The 19705-nt window shown below is 32.2% G+C and overlaps 1 protein-coding gene across 3 annotated transcripts in view; it reads right to left on the bottom strand.

Moving 5' to 3' along the window:
* Positions 1-553: 553 nt before the first annotated feature.
* The window catches only part of AkhR (Adipokinetic hormone receptor), an 88655-nt gene continuing 69503 nt past the window's right edge, over positions 554-19705 (bottom strand). Inside the window, exon 8 of one of the 3 annotated variants that reach the window (XM_069037680.1) lies at positions 554-574. In XM_069037680.1, coding sequence (XP_068893781.1) covers positions 569-574 — 6 coding nt within the window. In that variant the 3' untranslated portion in view covers positions 554-568. Of the gene's footprint in view, positions 575-2913; positions 7312-11396; positions 11457-19705 lie in introns of those variants that run through there. The other 2 variants (XM_069037678.1, XM_069037679.1) reach the window with 2 other exon arrangements.

The following is a 19705-nucleotide window of genomic DNA, read 5'->3' as shown; positions in this document are numbered from 1 at the left end:
ATAATTTACGCTACAAGTGCATAACGTAGTTGACGGCGCGAGTCGTTGCGAGTGCGGCAAACCCATGAGTTCCATACATATTTTTTCTACGACAATCTGCAATTAGGAGAATAATAATAATCAACGTCTACAATCTAAAATTTGACGAAAAGTGTGTTTTGATTTGGAACTGTTCATATTACAAATTGATTCTTTTATCGACGGAGATCAAAATAAGGTAGGGTTGATAGATCTGGGCCAAGACATTGCTCATTTTATGCTTAAAAATCCATAACGGGTGAGTGTCTAACACGCATTTCTTTAAATCACTCTGTATTTAATTGCGTAGGACAATATTTTTTTAATCTTTTTTAATAATCTTTACAATGATAATATAATCTTTACTGGGTCTATCTATTACGGGTATTGAATCTGGAATTCGTGTGGTAGAGCCACAGCTTCAGTTCATAGATCGGTGTATAAGCAGTCTTTTTGACCCTGTTCAAAGTAGATATGTTCGGCAATTATGCTATTTGAAATGATGTTTTTTGAATTAATTCTGCTGTTGCATTCCTTGAAGGTTTCTACTTTAACGCTGAAAAAGAAAATTGATTCAAATACATCTCATTTCTCAAAATTTAATTTAAATGTAATAGAATGTCGAAGGTCTGGTAATTCATCTTTGTTCCATTGTCTATCAAGTTAGATAGGTACATGAAACTTATTAAAACTGAATATGTTCACTTGAGAAACTGATAATAGATTCTTGGCAAGCAAAGTTAAAGCTTTTGTATAACAGTTTCAGGAAACGGATAATCAAGTATTCATATGCATACAAAATAATACTTGAACTAAAAGTTCTCACGTAACCTAATTCACTTAGGCCCGGTTGTATAAAGCTTAGTTAACATCGTGTCAGCTAACAACGCGTCAAGTCAGAAATCCGCCCATTTGAATGGCTGATTCAAATCCAATTTTAAATATCCCCCAATCAGATCAGATGTTAACTTTAACAAGAACTTGACATCACTTTATACAACCGGGCCTTAATCATTTTGTTAATTCCTGTCTCACTGTTTAAATAAATTAAACACGATTTAAAGTTATAAAGGGCAGAAACTTTAGCGGAAAGTTTTTGTCACTTCTTTGGTGCGAAGCCTACTCGTACATTAGACAGTAACCTCACTTTTAACATTTGACATGCCTCATGCCTGTCAATTTATTTGTATTTGTCTTCATTTTTGTATGATGTAACTGACAGTACTTTTTAGAATACCCAGTATTTCCGAAATACGCCCATAAAAGTTACCATATTGGAAAAGAGTTATTTTAACTTAATTTAAGTTAGAAATTGGAGCCATTCTAACAATTTTGATAGATTAGAAAACAAGCTTCAAAATTCAATTCAAAACATCAGTCATAATGACAATAAAGCGTGAACTACATCTTTTTTTTTTAAGTGACAGTAATTTGATTTACGAAATTCCCTGGCCGTGATTGTACAGTGCGTTTTTTAACTGTTGCCATAGGGAATTGCATGGTAAAAATTATACCCCCTATTAACTTTTGTTTTGATGAAAATATTTAATAAACCATTTGGAACAAAAGTTTTCAGTTTCTCTTAGAACAAATTACTATGTTATTTTTCTAGACTATTATGTTACTTTATTTGTTATTTGTCTTGAACATCTTTTATATGCTATTGTTTCATTTTCATTTTAGAATGTCCTGACATACAGGCAAAAATTTTCAGTACAGAAAACTATGCATGACTCAATTTCTCGAAACAAATATTGATATAAAACATTTTAGTAAACTTTCCCAGAAAGTACTTTTATTTCTCTAGAGTAGCGATTTGGTGAGAAAGTTCGCATGAGGTGACGATACAAATATTTCATTTCGGAAACTTTACTGGAAGACAAGAAAACTTTTATTCAGGGAAAAAATTGATTTCGAATAAAAAAATGTTTTTTATTTGATAAATAAACTTTATATTGAAATATGATACATAGTAGGTATATTACAACTTTTAAAATAATTTGTAAGAACATTGTTGTAGTTGATTTACACTGAACAGCGGTATCTAATGAAGTAATGAGAGAAATATTAAGAAATGCGCCCAAAAAATTGAATTTCATTTATAACAATAAAAATACAAATGTACCAAAAAGGAACAAACATATTTTATCTACGATCGTGCGATATATCCTATTCATCCGACCCATTTCAGTCAAATGATGACTTACTTAACCGCACGCTGTGCGGTAATAAATGTTTTTTCGCACACCGTGTGGTAAAGTAAATAAAATGTTTTAAAAAATAAAATAAACAAGCTAATTGATATTGATCGAAAGCTAAAATAACGAGTGACTTTGCAAGTTTTACATCAGAACGCTGATTCGCATCTTTTTTTGTAATTTAATTAAAAATGTATCAATTTTAAAACATTGTGAGTGATCACAGATAAAATTTTACGCAACATATGGGATATAACTTTGTTATTGCACTTATATTACATAAATTCAACCTGCAGCCTCTTTTTGAAACCCTTACATATTTCCAATAATAACGTTCATATTTAATAAGGTGTAATTTTGTTTGGATCAGTGAGTCGCAAAGTGGGAAATTAAAAACCAATTTAGAACACTGAACGCAGTTTTATTTGATAATAATTGATAATTTACAAAATTATTTAACGAAAAATAGATTTGCCAAATGTAGTTTATGACCAAAAGAGTTAACAACTTTCTTTCGCTTTTTCACAGAACAGCAATTGTCGTGAATCGTTTATGCTTGTTTATTTTAATCATTACAATCTACAAAATCAACATTTCTCTAAAATTAACTACACAATATTTCTTTCAAAATTATGGTATCCTTATTTGTTGGTATAACACAAATTCTTCTTCTATTTGTTACATAATAAAACACGAATAACTTGTTCACAGTTTAATTCACTGTCTCCATGGAAAATTTCAATTATAAAATACAAGAATCTGTCATTTATTAAAGAAAGATAAATTTAAATATTAAAGACACGTATCAAAATATGTACTAACCATAACAATTAAAATACACACTTATAATAAATATCATTACTTGGAATCACAGTTTTGGACTAAACAGTCCTGTGGATAGATACAACCATTACGTGCACGGGAAACACTGATATCATTATTTATTTTATTCAGTACTAACGCCTTTTTTTTCTATATATTTTAAATTTGCTTTAATGACATCCGTATCTGTCATACAGATCTACAGTTATCAAAAAAAACAACTGATTGTGTGCATCTAACCACAGCAAACATTCAGAAAAATTTTTACGTTAAAACACTACATGGAAAGATGAGATTTACATAATATTAACGAGACAATATTTAGAGTTTCTTAATTAATAAATCAAAACATGTTTTATTTATAATTAGATAACGTGTTTGCAAAATTATCTCTAGTTTTTTGAAATCTACCTATATGTATTAATAAAGTTTTGACACCAAAATAAGAGTTTTGGAAGTTTATAATTGTTTGACAAAACAAAATTCTATCACTTTGTTCAAAAATGTTTCTAATGGAAATTGGCAAAAGAGTGCCTTAGGGTACGATTATGTTGGAGCTGCGATGAGCAATAAGAGCGAAGTATTATGGTTTTCAAATGGCAGTTCGCTCTTATCGCCCCTCTTATCGCTCATCGCAGCTCCAACATAAACGTACCCTTACCTACTGTCGCGGTTCTTATGGACCCTGTGTACAAATATACAGATTGTCCCACCAGAATTAGTACATAGCAAAGTAACTTACAAAATTCTTCTTGTTGTCTTTAATGCTAAAGATTAATACATTTTCTTTGCCTTTAAAGCAGAAGGAATGTGACCAGTTATAAAAAGTTTGAAGGAAAGTTTGCAAGAAAATGTAGGACCTAGAAGACCCAAGGAAAATAAGGACTGGTTCACGGAAAAATACAAAAGAGGTCTAGAAGAACGGAACCAAGCAAGATTAATGCTTCTAAATAGACAGACAGACGAACACCAAAAAAGATATGAGTCACCAAGCAAGACACCGAAATAAGTATGCAGGCAGGAAGAAAGAGATAATTTAATTAAGAAGCTAAAGAGAATAGAGGAAAGTTACAAAAATAAAGAAACAAGGAACTTCTATCAGGGGACAAGGAAAGCTAGAGCGGCCCAACAAAAGAAGAACGGGGAAAAGTCGAAGAGATGGGTGGAGTCTTCGATGAAGTCTTAAATAGCGATAGTCATGAAGAGCAAGTGGAGGATTTGGAGCCCCAAGAAAGTACCTAACGAACAAGAAGCAGTGTAGGAACCAACAAAGCAAGAAGAAGAACTCAAAAAATTAAAAAAACACTACAGGAGAAAATGGCATCCCGGCAGAAATATTAAAATACGTAGGGTGAAGGCGCTGATTAAGCGAATCTGGCAGGAAGAACGAATGCCACAGCAGAGGAGAAACACGAAAAGGTGACCCATCCCAAAAAAGGGGATAGAAGGAACTGCGAAAGCTACAGAGGGATATCGACGTCACCTACAAAGTGCTGACAAGAGTACATAATTAGAAACAAACTAAGCCTCTTTGACGATACCCTAATTGGCGAGTACCAAGAAGGATTCAGGAAGGGAAGATCAACAACAGACCATACCTTTACGTTGAGGGTGCTACAGAAGCAAATCTCAAGTCTTCATATCTTGTTCATAGATTTTAAGAAAGCTTACGATTCGATAGAAAGAAATAAACTGCACCTAGCAATGAAAAACTGATGATCTCGAAAAAACTAAGAATGACCCTGACAGATACTCAGAACAAAATTACAGCAGACGGAAGACTATCGGAAAGTTTTGGAGAAAAATCGGAATCAAACAGGGGACCCGCTATCCACAATGCTAGTGCAAGGAATAATGTACCACCGAAAACAACAAGTAATTACCTATGTGGCACTGTTAACAAAGTCAAAAAAGGAAATAGAAAAGATATTTAGCAATTTGGAAAAGGCGAGGGGTTATGGACTGAGGATAAACGAAGAAAAAACGAAATACGAGTACCTAATAATTAAGCAGGAAATAACAATCCATGACCATACAGCAAATTCAGGACAGAAACAAAAATCTACAACTTCGAGAGGATCAAATACTTGGAATATCTAGGACTAACAATCTGCTATGATAACGAAGAAGAACTGGAGATAGATAAGAAAGTGAGCAAAGGAAGCAAGGCAATGGGTTCATTAAATAGAATGCTAACGTCGAGAGAAATCTCTAGATCAGCGAAGATCAGGATATACTGGATACAGGATATACAGGATATGCCTGATCAGGCTCGTCATCTTACGTGAATAACCCTGTATGTATAAAACGTAAGTTGATTCATTTGTAATATTAAGACAAATATCTACATGAACTAGCACCCGTTTGCAAAATATACATAATTTAATCCTTACCCCATCACGTAAGTCCCTTACAGATCTTAAATACCATTGGTTAATAACTTTTTAACTGAAACTGGACACAGTAACTTCTTAGAAATGAAGAAAATATCCCATTCTTTGTGCCAGCTGTGTAGCAGCATCTACTGGTGATATCACTATGGCAAGTTTAGATATGACAGTGTCAGAGATGGAAATTTTACAGCAAAGCCATAATGTGATGAGAAAATATTTATTTTTACAACAACGAAGGCAAAGATGGATTTTTTCAACGCAACTATGTAGTTCATATACAACACCAAATGTGCTTATACAGGCTCGGGCATCGTATACGCGCATGCGAGAAACCGCGACTTCTAATTGTCGAAATTTTATATACCTAACTAATTATTGATAAGGTATATTTGAGATTTTAAAAAAAATTTTTTGTTAATAAATAAGGCCGTAACAGTTTAATTAGTTTTCTGAAATTATCTGTTAATTTACCTATAAAGTTTTTACACTAAATGAATCTGTACCTGCTAGCGCATTAAATCTTGGTGGCACAATTACAAATTTTGACTTGGTTAGCTAAATAATTCGCTTTTTATGTAAAGGCAAACCAGATGCGTGATTTATGGCCCAAATGGTATAATTTGCCAACAAAAGGACCATTCACTAGTAGCCGGCCGTTTTGAGCCTCTTACTTACAGCTTTGCCATAAAAATGACAGTTCCCATTATTATCTAAATTTACGACAGCACAAGTAGCAGGTCATAAATAAAAATTATTTTGAAAGTTGAAATGTAAAACTGCGTTAAATTCAAAATCTAATTGGTGTTTTTTCCGCTGATTTCGTAAATAATTATAGGAAGTGAATCTGGGTAGGTCAGTGTAAAAATCAGAATTTGACTTTTTGATTGAAATTTACATTTTTTTGTTTTTGTTTTGTTTGTAAGTGTAAAATTGTGTGAAATGTACCTTACCAATAACCAGGTAAGTTTGAAAAATTTCTCGCGTGCGCGTATACGATGCCCGAGCCTGTATAAGAGAATACCCAAACCAAATATGCAATAAAGATCAATAAAGCTTGCAGAGTCACACTACCCACCAAAGCAGCAGAACAACCAGACCAAAAAGTAAAATTGCAAATATTTTCTAATAGATAATAAATAAATAAATAAATAAATAAATAAATAATAAATGAAAGATGTCTTCTAGAAAAGTGAACAAATGTCTAAGAATGTATAACTGCATAAATATTTTTGTAACATCTATTTTTAAGTTTAATACATTCTAATACTATTTGGGCTGCTTTTTGTTTCAATTGATGATGTTAAACGGAATCAAAAATTGAGGTCAACGCTTGGTGTACGTCCCAATAAGCTTCATGTGCTAAGAGTTAAATTTTATTTTATGAAACACGATTACTTTCCAATAATTCTCTTGAAAATATCATCTAGGTACACTAAATATACGAGCTTTTTCCTAGAAAGAATTATGTAGTTCTACTTTAGCATGTAATTCTGGCAGGTCAGTCGCTTAGAAAACCGCATAGGTACATGTATAAAATAAATGTATGAAAATCCTATTGGACAACCCTGTTTCGTTGCAACATTGATAAAACATCTACATTGACAAGGATTGTACATTTACAGACAGGTATCTACAACAGTCGATTCAGTTGAAAAATCTTGGGCGCAAGAACAAACCCGCCGTCATTTCCCACTGAGAGCACACATTCCTTTGGCATCCACAGGAAATTCGAAAGACTCTCCGCAACTTAAACAAACATCTCTTTGGTGTCGCATCGCTGTCACTTGCTCTTTCGCCGGCTTCCTCCAGGACACTAAACAAACAACGTCACCTTTTCTAGCAATACTAACTTGGCTTTCGGAATCAATTCGGTCAGGTATCTGCAAAGAATCGACAAGGTAATCGGCAATGCGTCCTTCTCAACGCAAATAGTTCAAATTTACATTTCACTGGAAGGGCTTAAATGATTGGTTAGGGGTTCGAGCAGGGTGGTTTGAGGAATTCATTATTCTCTCAACCTAATAAATAATTTTATACAATATCGACGGTTGTAATTCGTATTCATATTGCTCGAGTGTCAACAAATCGTTTAGGAAATATATATTGACTTTACATCTGAAAGTAGACGAAATATTTATTCGTAAGCCACTTTCGAGTACCACTAATTTAATTTAAAGTAAATTTACTTGAAAGCGTTTTCGTTCAAAGCAAAACATCAACATCAAAACTAACTCACGATTAAATTAATAAAGATACATTTGAGGTAAATATTTGGTTTCTCAACAACTGTAAGCATGTTTCAATTGAAATTAATTTAAAACGTAAAATAAATACTGAAACTCTTCTTGAAACAAATATAAATTAATGTTGGGTATTTAATTAAAAAGTATATTTTCTGGGTAGTAACTGAACATCCACTCAGAATATGTCACATTAAAATGATGGCGCTCTTTTCTTTTCCAATTGATATTACGAATAGTATGAAAAGATGCAATTTTTTAAGTTATTTAGTGAACAAAAACATAAAATAAAGACGAACTGAGTGATTAGAAAGAAGGGACATCGATATGATTCCAAAAAGATAATTGTATCCATTTTTAGTAATTTAGAAGACTGGTGGTATTAGATTTTGTTTAGCGGTTCATAAGATTTAATGAACACACTAACACAAATTAAATTTAATGAGGTTGTATCTCGGTTTTGTTCGGGGTACTCTGGCCGCTCATTGGTCGGCCAATGAACGGGCTCCGTTCGTGTCGCGTTTGGTCCCAATTTTCCGATAAATAGATGAGGCCGCCAGAAATTCCTTCACTTTCGTTCACGCTGTAAACATATTCGTTTCGTTACTCCTCTCCTCTCCCTCTACAAAAAAAACTGCGGCTCCGTTAAAGCGAGCTGGACAAAATAAGACGATGCTCTTCCTGGAGATTACCGGCTCTTTCCAGAGTCACTCCGGCGTGGAGGAGGCATCGACACCGGCCCCGAAGATTTTGTTTAATTAATTTTAAATTGAAAAAATAAATAATTGAAAAACAACAAACAAGTCGCTACCTAACATCAGTACTTTTTAAAAAGAGTTCTCAATCAGTATTTCATTTGAGATAAAATTATTTTTACTAATAAAGAATTATTTGGACGGAGTAAGAAAAATTAACTTATGCAACAGTCACGCTTTGGATTTAAAGTTTCCAAAACAAACTTTGTTATCTAAAATTCCCACTCGTCCATTTTTTAAGTCAATTAGCGTATGTTAAATTTTCCAAGATAACCATCCCGCAAAGTATGTGAACAAACAGAAAAAAAAAACTACGTTTGACAAGCGCAGCTTTCGTCTGATAGCTACTTAGTAAAATGTTAATAAAACAATTCATGTAATTTTTATTATTTAAAATTCATCACAGTTGAGCCGATGAGTTGTATTTACGACTTGTTGTAAGGACCATCAATTTACTCGTAATATGTTTGTCTTTTAGTTGAATTTATTATTATTATTTTCTGTTGGGGTAATAATATCTATTAAAGTTCACCCAAACTACTACACGCTCTCAAATTTCATTTTGAATTTGTAATTATAATTTGGCATCGTTAGTTTCAAATTACACAAAGAGGTTTCACATAAACATTTTGGTGTTTCAAAGAACAAAGCAAAATATATGTTCATAATTAATATACAGGGTGGAACAAAAGTATCAAATATTGGCTGTAACTTTTTAATTTGACAATTTATGAAAAAATGTTTAATATAAAAGTTGATTGGTCTATTATCCTGCATCATCTGGTCTTTCTAGTTTGTTCCTATCTTCTTTTGTTTCGCTGCTATGGCAACCAACTTTGGTGTTTTAAATAGCACCCATACATTTTTTGTGTGATTTTCAAATAAGCGTATCTTTCTGTATTCATAAATACAGTTTTGCCATTATGGGGAAAAGAAATAAAATTAAAAAAAAATAAACAAAGGTGATAAAATTAACTTACTAAGTAATAAAATGCAATATGAAGAATGCCATGGAAATTTGACAATTTTTGTTGAACGTCATGCATGATAATTGATAATTAACCAAACAATTTTTATATTTAATTTGAAAAATTATGAAAAAATGTTTAATATACAGAGTGTCCCCAAAAAAAAAGACGAGTCCATAGCTCCCTTATTTATCGGACAATTTTAACTATCTGTACACCAAATTAAATGGTTATTAATAGACTACAAAACGGCTTAATAAATTCACGTATAGCTCCAAGAGCTTCAAGACTAAACTGTCAAAATATTTTTTTTCAAATGGGATTACATACTTTTTTTTAGTAATTCTGATAGAGATTTTAATTCTGAAAACAACAATGTATCACAAGTATAACTTCACATAAAAAAAATAACACTAACTTTTGAAACAAATGACGAGCACCAAGCGAAAAGCTATCAAAATGCATTGCGTTACAATGTAATAACCAAATTAAGGTAGCTGGAAAAACAAATGACAAATAATAACATGTGGGATTGCGCAGATATGCCGCCAATGTTTAGCGCAAAATGGAACATAGACGATAGTAGCGTTTTTTACATTTTTTTTTGTGAATTTTTGGTATTTAAGTGTATACTTGTGATACATTGTTGTTTTCAGAATAAAAATCTCTATCAGAATTACTTAAAAAAAATATGTAACCTCGTTTGAAAAAAAATATTTTGACAGTTTACCCTTGAAGCCCATGGGGCTATACTTGAATTTATTAGGCCATTTTGTAGCCTATTAACAACCATTTAATTTGGTGTACAGATAATTAAAATCTTCCGATAAATAACGGAGTTATGGACTCGTCTTCTTTTTTGGGGACACTCTGTATATATTTAATTTTTAATATATAATATTTAATATACATTTAATTAATATATTTAATTAATATATTAATTAAATATATATATTTAATTTGAAAAATTATGAAAAAATGTTTAATTTCTTGATATTGCATTTTATTACTTAGTAAGTTAATTTTATCACCTTTGTTTATTTTTTTTTTAAATTTTATTCTTTTTCCCCATAATGGCAAAACTGTATTTATGAATACAGAAAGATACGCTTGTTTGAAAATCACACAAAAAATGTATGGCTGCTATTTAAAAATCCAAAGTTGGTTGCCATAGCAGCGAAACAAAAGAAGATATGAACAAACTAGAAAGACCAGATGATGCAGGATAATACACCAATCAACTTTTATATTAAACATTTTTTCATAAATTGTCACATTAAAAAGTTACAGCCAATATTTGATACTTTTGTTCCATCCTGTATGTATATTTTTTCTTCTACGTTTTTAATGTAAAGGACTGATGATATAAATTATTGTAGAATCTCATAATTCGTTTACGATAAGGAGAAATTTCCAAAGTTATATTTCGACCAAAATATTTCAATTTGAAGTTGATCATAAATAATAATAATCATAAATGTATAATTTTTTGTTGATGTTTGGAAAAATTCATGTAAAAGATAATTGTTTTTTAAATACAATTAAATTAAACCTTTTCACTGTTTCTTCGATCATTCTTTCACTAAAGGTAACATAACGTGGCCCCGGGAATCGAAATCTTCCAAATAGGAAATATATTTTCAATTAAATTATCATTCGAATAAAGCAATTTGTATAAAGTCGTAGCTTGTAAAAATTGTGGTAGTTTGGTGCTTGGTTCTGTTTCCATTAACCAATGACGTAGCTTTTGGAAAAAAGGGAGAAAACCACGATCTGTTTGACCGCAAATTTATTTGAACACTCATTATAAACAAGACTGAAGCGACTAGAAAAGTTCATACTTTTCTAATAATAACATTTCAATATTGTTTTTTATAATTATACATTTTTTACCATTAACAGTTTGCTTAAAAACTTTTAAAGACAAGTTGCATGAAAGTTCTTCAAGTTTTTGTAGTCGTCTTTGAATCTTCTTCATCATTACAGAATTTGGAGTTGAACTTCTTTAATCTAATTTTCACATGTTTAGCTGATTTGTCTTCCCATTAATTGTGTACTGAAACTAATTTCAATAAACTCATTTAGTATTATTTTTATTAAGCCAGTGTTGTGCTGACCACCATAATAAGTTCTAGTCTAGTACCGATTATTTTCACTTATTAATAAGTTATTTATGTATTAAGGGCGTGTTTTTAGCCCTCGTCACTCGGGCTCAAAATCACACCTCAGGCCATCAAAGTCATTTCACGCCCGCAGTACATTTTATAGTATATTTAATGCACGATTAAGGCCTAAAACCTTAACATTTAACAAAAATTAATAAATAAATGTCTGCCCACATCACGGATGTTCGCATCGCGTACTGCTCCCGGCAAATTTTTAGCTTTGCGTGCACACCTTGGGAACAGTGAAAACAACCGTAGCCATTTTGCCATTTGCAATTTTTGGTTATAAATTTATTAACGATGTGATGAACGAGGTTGAGAAGGCGGCAGAAATGAGTGCCCACTACATATACCGGGTGTAGAATTGGTTTGAGAGAATTAAAAGTACTGTCTAATTCCACTCTTTGTTTTTTTCTAACATCTTGTGGTACTGAAAGAAAAGCAAGAAAGGAGTTAAGACAAAAATACTAAAAAGCAGTAGGTACTAGCAATGAAATTTGACTTCTAAAATTATTTGTCGGGTGGTTTCACTATTATTTAATTTTCTTTTGATCTGCCCTTCAAATGAACTCGTACAGGACTACAGGACGAATGAAAAGGTATCTTCCATTAAATGTTCAAACTTCTCTCCAATTCTTCGAATTGTTTCTATGGCTGAAATTGGTCGGTCTGGGAAACCAGAAGCAAGTGTTGCTTGGAAGTTTCTTAAAGAAGATCCTCCATAATACCACTTAAAGAAAGAAAGAAAATTTCATGCCTAGTAGTACTCTTTAGTATTTTTGTGTTAACTCTTTTCTTGCCTTTATTTCAGTACCACAAGATGTTAGAATAAAACTAAGATTGAAATTAGACAGTAATTTTTAATTCTCTCTAACTTTCATTTGAAGCTCTTTACTTTTACATGTAAAATCCTATGTCTCGTAAGCCAATTCTACACCCGGTATAATTCGGGATTAGGTACTATAGTTTGAGGTAAGTAGCAGTGTTTTCGGAATTTCACCAAAAAGATTTTTGGCTTTTATTTGACATATCTTTATGGCCCACGGACCACTTTATGCCCGTGGGCTATAAAGAGACGTTTATGTCAAGAAAATTTGTGCATAATTGTCAAATTATAATATAATGGTGCATAAAACGTATTTCCATTACTTCTCACTTGTAATAATTATCTAAAATCTTATGTAAGCTACTTTTGAGAGTGTCTCAAGAAACGATAAATTTGTTTTCAACATTTTTACCTTTGTTCTCTTTGGAATTTAACCGAGTTCTTGGAAGTTCTTAACTAACTAATCGATGTAGATTTCCCTTTCTTGATTACTCAGATAACTCACTAACGAATAACCTCGTCTTGGATCCAAGTAAGAAATAGTTATTTATCCAACATGTGCATAAACTACCACTTTTTTATAGGTGGGAAGCTTTTACACACGATCGCAGCGAATATTACAATCTCGCAAACAAGGAAAAAGTGTTTTAGCTATTATTAAACTGTGCTCCTTGTAGTTGATTTCTAGTTTGATTGTATGACGTAATATTTTGTAAAATTCTCTTTACTAGAAGAACGACCGTTTTAATACGCGCACTCGACGTAATGTATAATACGAGTACCACAAAAGTTAATTTAAATTTTATGTAAAAAATATAGCGCCCACAATAACAACCGCTGAATTTCATTTACGATTAAATTAGGTGTTTTAGTTAAAGCAACGATTAAATGAGCAGATAATGAAACCAAAACAGCTACAAACAATCCGTAATCAACTACTAACGAAGATTTGGATGACACTGTAAAGTGATAATTACATTTTCCGTTGACCGCTTGTTAATTTCAATATTAATGAATTCTTTTGTCTAAATTATAGTGTATTAATGGACCTCGAACATGTATTGTTTGCACTTACCAACAGTGCAGCAGGTAGTGCAACAGGGTTTTCTATATTTTATAGCTCCATAACTGCACAATTACAAATTCACTTTTTCAAGAACCGACATTTTTGGTTATAATTCGCATGTCATATTTTTCAAAGGTACCTAACTAGGTTTCCTTAGCAAGCGTGATTTTTACGTGAAATTGAATGTGAGTGGAGTTGACGTCTTCTGACACTCTTTGTGGAAAAGTGAATAGAAAGTGTTGAAAAATTTAAAAATGACCTACCGCGAGGACAAAAAAAGGATGAAGGTATTTTATAAGGTCATATCTTTATCGAAAAAGATGAAATTGGTTTTGATTTGGCTTTAATTTGAAATTTTGTCATCAAAAAAAAAGTTTGCGGTCAACGAAAAAATTTTGTAATCAATTCGTTTGTTAATGGGCGATTAATAATCTCAACTATTAAAGGCACTCACTCGCTACACTCGTTCGTGCTTTAAACAGTTTCGATTATTAATCGCCTTCATTAAGAAACTAGTTTATTAAATAACTATAAATACACCAATTCAAAATATTTACGAAAATGTTGAACACATATTATTGTTTGTTATTGAAATATTATGGTTTATTTTAGTGCACTGCAGAACTAGGTTTATGAAACCATAAGAAGGATTTTGTTAACAGATCAAGAATCAAGAATCAAGAAAATGGTTGTGGATAAATATGGCAACTATGTACGAAAATTTATGCGTGGGTGGGATAGAGTTGACATTTGTATGACATTTCATGTGCGTGCATTTGATTTTTTATATAGGTACTTTTGCAAATTAACTTCACAATTTTCAAAATTGCGGGCCTACGCACTGTCAAAGAAACGCCAATTCTATCCTGCCTACAGAGTTGCCACATACATTTTCGTACATAGTTGCCATATTTATCCACAACCATTTTGAATCACCCAATACTTTATTTAACTAAAATTTTAATCATCTGAATAAAATATTACATTTCAGACAGGATCTTTGGAAAGCTCATATATTTGAAAATAAAACAAAAAGAAAATCTTTCCACTGTTGTTTAGACTAGAACGTGATGAAAATAAAAAGTTCTCCTTATTAAGCAGTTTTCTTTTCATAATTTTGGGACGTCTTAAAAAAATTGCCAGTATTCTATAGCAGTTTAGATGATTAAAAATAACTGTAGTTGTTGTTTTCCTTGAGCTTCTTATTTTCATATTAAAATATTATTCCGTTATATTATTTCTCTACTTGTTCTTTGTTAAACTACATCCATTGCTTGCTTCAACACCGTCTCACTAGCATCAGCAAGCTGCAATAATTAATTGTACCACTAACGCTGTCTATATCGGGTGTGTCAAAAAGGATGGACACCAAAGAAGGGTAATCATGGAACATGAAGAAACATTTTTTTGGCTCGTATCATAGCAACAAAAAAAAAAACACCTTCATAAAATTAATGTCAATTAAATTGTGACAATTTTCAAATTGTTGTCAAAATGAGTTTTACCGCAGATGAATATTGCAATATGTACAGTCGCGATCAATAAATTTTGGACATCATTTTTCTGTCATAAAAAAATTACTCTAAATCATGCTTTATTGAAATTGTCACACATGAATTATTATCTACAATTTGTCGATATGAACGATGACAAAATATTAACCTTATTTATTCATTTTCTATTTTTTATTAATTAAAACCTCGTTCTATTCCATTTGTCTGATTTATAAAACTTCTTGAATGTTTTGTCGGTAAAGCTGACACACATTTTCAAAATGGACACAACAATCAAAATTAAGGTTATTAAATACATAAAGGTCGTTTTAAAATGTTTGACAGCACGATGACACTAGTGTCCAAAATTTATTGATCGCAATAGTACGGTCGCTGGACAAATAAAACTGGGACACTTAAAAATTTAATTTATGTAAATCAGAACATTGAATTGTCAATATATCTGTCACTGTCTATATAATATGTCATACCAAAGTTAACCTATTTGTGATAAAGCCGTAATTAAACGATGCAAATTTGTAAATTTTGACTTATGTGATTGTCATTTTTGTCCCAGTTTTATTTGTCCATCGACTGTACCTATTTAATTCTGGGTGCCCCAGAAAATAACGCGGCATTTAACCTCACAGACATACACCATGCGTTTTCCTAACGGAAGCCATCCCAGTGTGAATGTTATTTATTAGGCTTTTTGATCAACGACTGAGAAAAAAAGATGTAACCATAACAACTACATACGCTAGTTTTTAGTTACCTATTGTGTTGCTGCCATTTTCATTTTCACTTTCTGAGAGTTTTTTCTGTAACTGAAACCTGCAGAACGTTTTTGTTACAAAATTGGGGTCTATGTTATGCTATGCTATGCTACTAAAACGCCTGTCCGTTCTTTTTGACACACCCGATATCTCCCCTTTAAAATTAATTACATATTTTCAAGTAATTTTAATTGTTTAATCATTTCTATTGATTCATCTGAGGTCTTGCGTCATTAACAGCTTTTCCAGAACAACACATTGTAAGACTGTATAATACCACTGTATTTTGTTTTAAAGATCATTTTACTCCTCCATCAATTTTCCCTCGCTCTTGTTCTCATCTCAGTTGTGACCTCCGATTCGTCTCGGTACATTTAAGGTTAACACACTTGAATAAGTTCTATTTCATTCACAAAGACAGTAATCATAACCACAAGCTCGTACAAAATAAAGTCTGGAAGCCTGGCAGATATTAATTAAAATTCGTTACCCGAAATCTGAAATTTATTGCTGCGCACTTAGTCTCCTACGTTCTTTTTGTCGTGTTATATTTTAATATACTCGTAACAAAAAACGATCTAGATATTTTGTTTAAATGCATTATCATAAACAGGGTTCGTAATGGAACTTCACCTGAAGAAGTTTATATTGTCATAAATAAATAAATGGGCGATAGCTATTGTAAAGTGTGCCTCATATACAGGTGTCCCAGAACTCACTCCCCAGAGAAAACTGACCAATGCCGACGACAATCTAGGTTCCAAGAATACAAACGAAGAAAAATTAATGGCTTTCATAACATAGTTGTGAGATGTCTAAAATCCACAAATTCCAGAAAGGGAACTCCAGGTGTTAATGTGAATAGAATCGATTGCTAAGCGTATACTAGCACACTGTCAGAATGACGTTTTTGCAAAAGTGTCAACATCAACATGTTAGGTTAAGGCAGATATCATTCAAGATGTCACTCGCCATCGATCACATGAATCTATTTTTATTTTTTTTAAATAAAACAACAAATGGCGGTTCTGAAGACAACCTTGTTTATTCTAATGCACGTGAGCTTATCGTAAAAAACAGGAGAAAAGGTATAACACACGCCAAAAGGGATTATGAAACGAAAAATAAACACAATCACCATTCATTTGCAAGCATAACCGTGCCAGTCGCAAAAGATTCAGTTTAGAATTCGTAACCACTTCAGGAGTAATTGTGGCAAACGCTTCCTGAACGCAACCCTTGAATTTTTCCCTATAGCAATAGAGCAATAGGACCACACAGGCCGGGAAATAGACCTGGATGGCTTAAAATGCTTTGATTGGTCGTTAAACTGTTCTTTTCTTGAATACCGTTCAAGATAGAAACATTTTTCATTGGGATTATTTATTTGTCCTTTTATGAAGATGTCTCCTCTTTTCTCTGTCGAGCGAGTTCTGGGATACCCTGTATTTTATTTTCGTTCAGCTTGTATCATAATATTTTGTAAATTTCGCTATACTAGAGGGTCGAGCTTTTTTAATAAACCCAAACACCCACACGACATAATTACTGCAAAAGTGAATTTAAATTTCATTTAAAAGTATAGCGGCCACGATGAAATTCCATTTACGATTCAATTCGGTATTTTAGGAAAATCTTGAATGAAATGAGCAGCATTTTACGAGGTCGCAGAGAAATGTGATTGGCAAAATGTCTTTCCGGTAAAATAAAGTTTGTATGATTCTGTGACAAATTATATTAATCAAAGATCAGTGCAAGTCAATAGGTTTATAAAACTAAAATTTTAAACCAAAAGAGTATAGGAAAATTTGATTAGGTCGAGAAGATATAAATAAGTTAAACAACCAGGATGTTAAGAAAATTTTTGCGATAAGATTCTTGTATTTAAGAAGATATTTTTTATTACTCCATTTCAAAACAAAATCTGAAAACGTTTCCATTGCTGTTTGAACTTGAAATTTCCTCTCATGAAGCAAATTTGTTTTCGCCCTACAACACCTTATAAAAGTTGTTGTTAATATTTTTCCGACGACCACTATGAAAAATGCGTAAATTCGCACAAATAACTATTATTGAAAGTTGGCTATTCCATGCAAATAGCGAACCCGTGTGCAATGGAACTGGTTAGCCAATCAGATACCTTCTAGCCTGTGCGCAATGAAATGATTGCACACAGTTGTAGTAACCATGGCCACCAATGTATGTTTTGTCCGCAGCTCTGTCGAATAATATTTGAAGTTTGAAGGGATGCCGAATATTAGCGTTTTTTTTGTGGTCGTCGGAAAAATATCGTGTATACCACGTGTTGAAAATTCGATTTCACACTCGTTTGCTTAAGCCACGCGCCTACGGCTTGTGGCTAAATTCTGCAAACTCGTGTGAAATCTTTCATTTTCAACTCTTGATATACAATATACTATTACAATAGCCTATTCGTATAAATCAAATAATCTAAAAATAAATGGAGTCGTTATCGGTTTTCTTTATCTTTATATTAATTACTGTCGCGAGCAATAAATTTTGGTCGTCAATGTCATTTCAAAATTTGGTTAGATTGTCACAAATTTAAAAAATTTCCCTGCCAGATTATGCCCATGTCAACAAAGTGTCAAAAAAATGAGAACAAAATGACAATTAATGTCATACAACATGATGATAGGTTATGACATTTACGACTGTTTTACATGGAGCATTTTCGATTGCGTCAAAGAATGACCTTGACGACCAAAATTTATTGCTGGCGACTGTACGTTACTCCTCTGAAATTATTTATATTCTTGTTTACTTCTCTACTTACTGTATGTAAACTTCATGTATTGCTTCAGCACAGTCTTACCAGCATTAACAAGATGCAACGATTGGGAAACTCCTCTTTACAGTTAGTTATTATCAAGTAGTTTTTTAGTTATGACATGACCATTTAAGGGATACATACATTTTGCCTAATACGCTAAGAAAGCTACCTTAGCTCTGATGATCTGACAATTATAGTCGTATTGATCTTATTTTTGTATGTACAGATTATTCAACCTTTTCGATTTAAAGCATCTCGACTTTATACCTTTTCAATTACATATACATTATAGTTATTAATATAACGAGAAGATTATGGGATTTATAATATGCGAGGATGTTGCCAGGTGACGAGGAGATTAGCCGAGTCAGCTTCACGACGTCCGAGCGTTGTTTAAATCCCATAATATTCGAGTTATATTTCAAGCTTTATCGTATCATTGTATCTAACGTATTATGAGCGCGTAACTAATGTATTACATATTATGACTAACTAACGTATTATAAGTAACTAAGGAAGCTGAGTTATTCGAATATTATGGACTTCATAATTATCAACAAATGTGTAACATAAAGTCATCATAATCGTTAATGATACGATAAAGTACATAAATTTGGAAAATCTGTTTTAAAATTGTCTTTTTAATTGACTTTTAACTACGTTGCCATTAATTTTGGATAACTGTCCCTTAATGTAAAATTCACCTTTACTCTAACTTGAAACAATTTCATAAATTAATTTTCTGTCGTGTGGCAACTGTCGTGCGGTATAGGTTGAATTTGGTGGTTTTCGTTTCCAAACCTCTTGACAAAGTTAAAATAGAATGAATTTTCGCCGAAGCTTACAGTTCAGCGTCAGATCCAGCACTAGCAAGTATATTTTATGAAGATTGTAAACAAAAAGTATTATAAGGATTTGAAAAAATTCTTTAAATTGTTTTAAGTAACTCTTCTTTATTTTCAAACATTTTAAATTCACTCATATCTGTCAACACGGTTTATTTTCTTTGACAAAGCTTTACCCGTAATAGTATCGGGTGTTTTTAAATTTCAGCTCGTAGTAGGCGTTGAAAAGTCGATTGTGAACGCACCACTCGTGTAAAACGTAAGATTTAAACAGCTGATCCGCGATAAGTAACCTGTATAGTGCGTCCACAACCGACTCTTCAACGCCTACTATGAGGTGAAATTT

Source organism: Tenebrio molitor, chromosome 2 (genome assembly GCF_963966145.1).
Source record: "Tenebrio molitor chromosome 2, icTenMoli1.1, whole genome shotgun sequence".
Classification (NCBI taxonomy): domain Eukaryota; kingdom Metazoa; phylum Arthropoda; class Insecta; order Coleoptera; family Tenebrionidae; genus Tenebrio; species Tenebrio molitor.
This window is presented reverse-complemented; position numbering and strand designations above follow the sequence as displayed.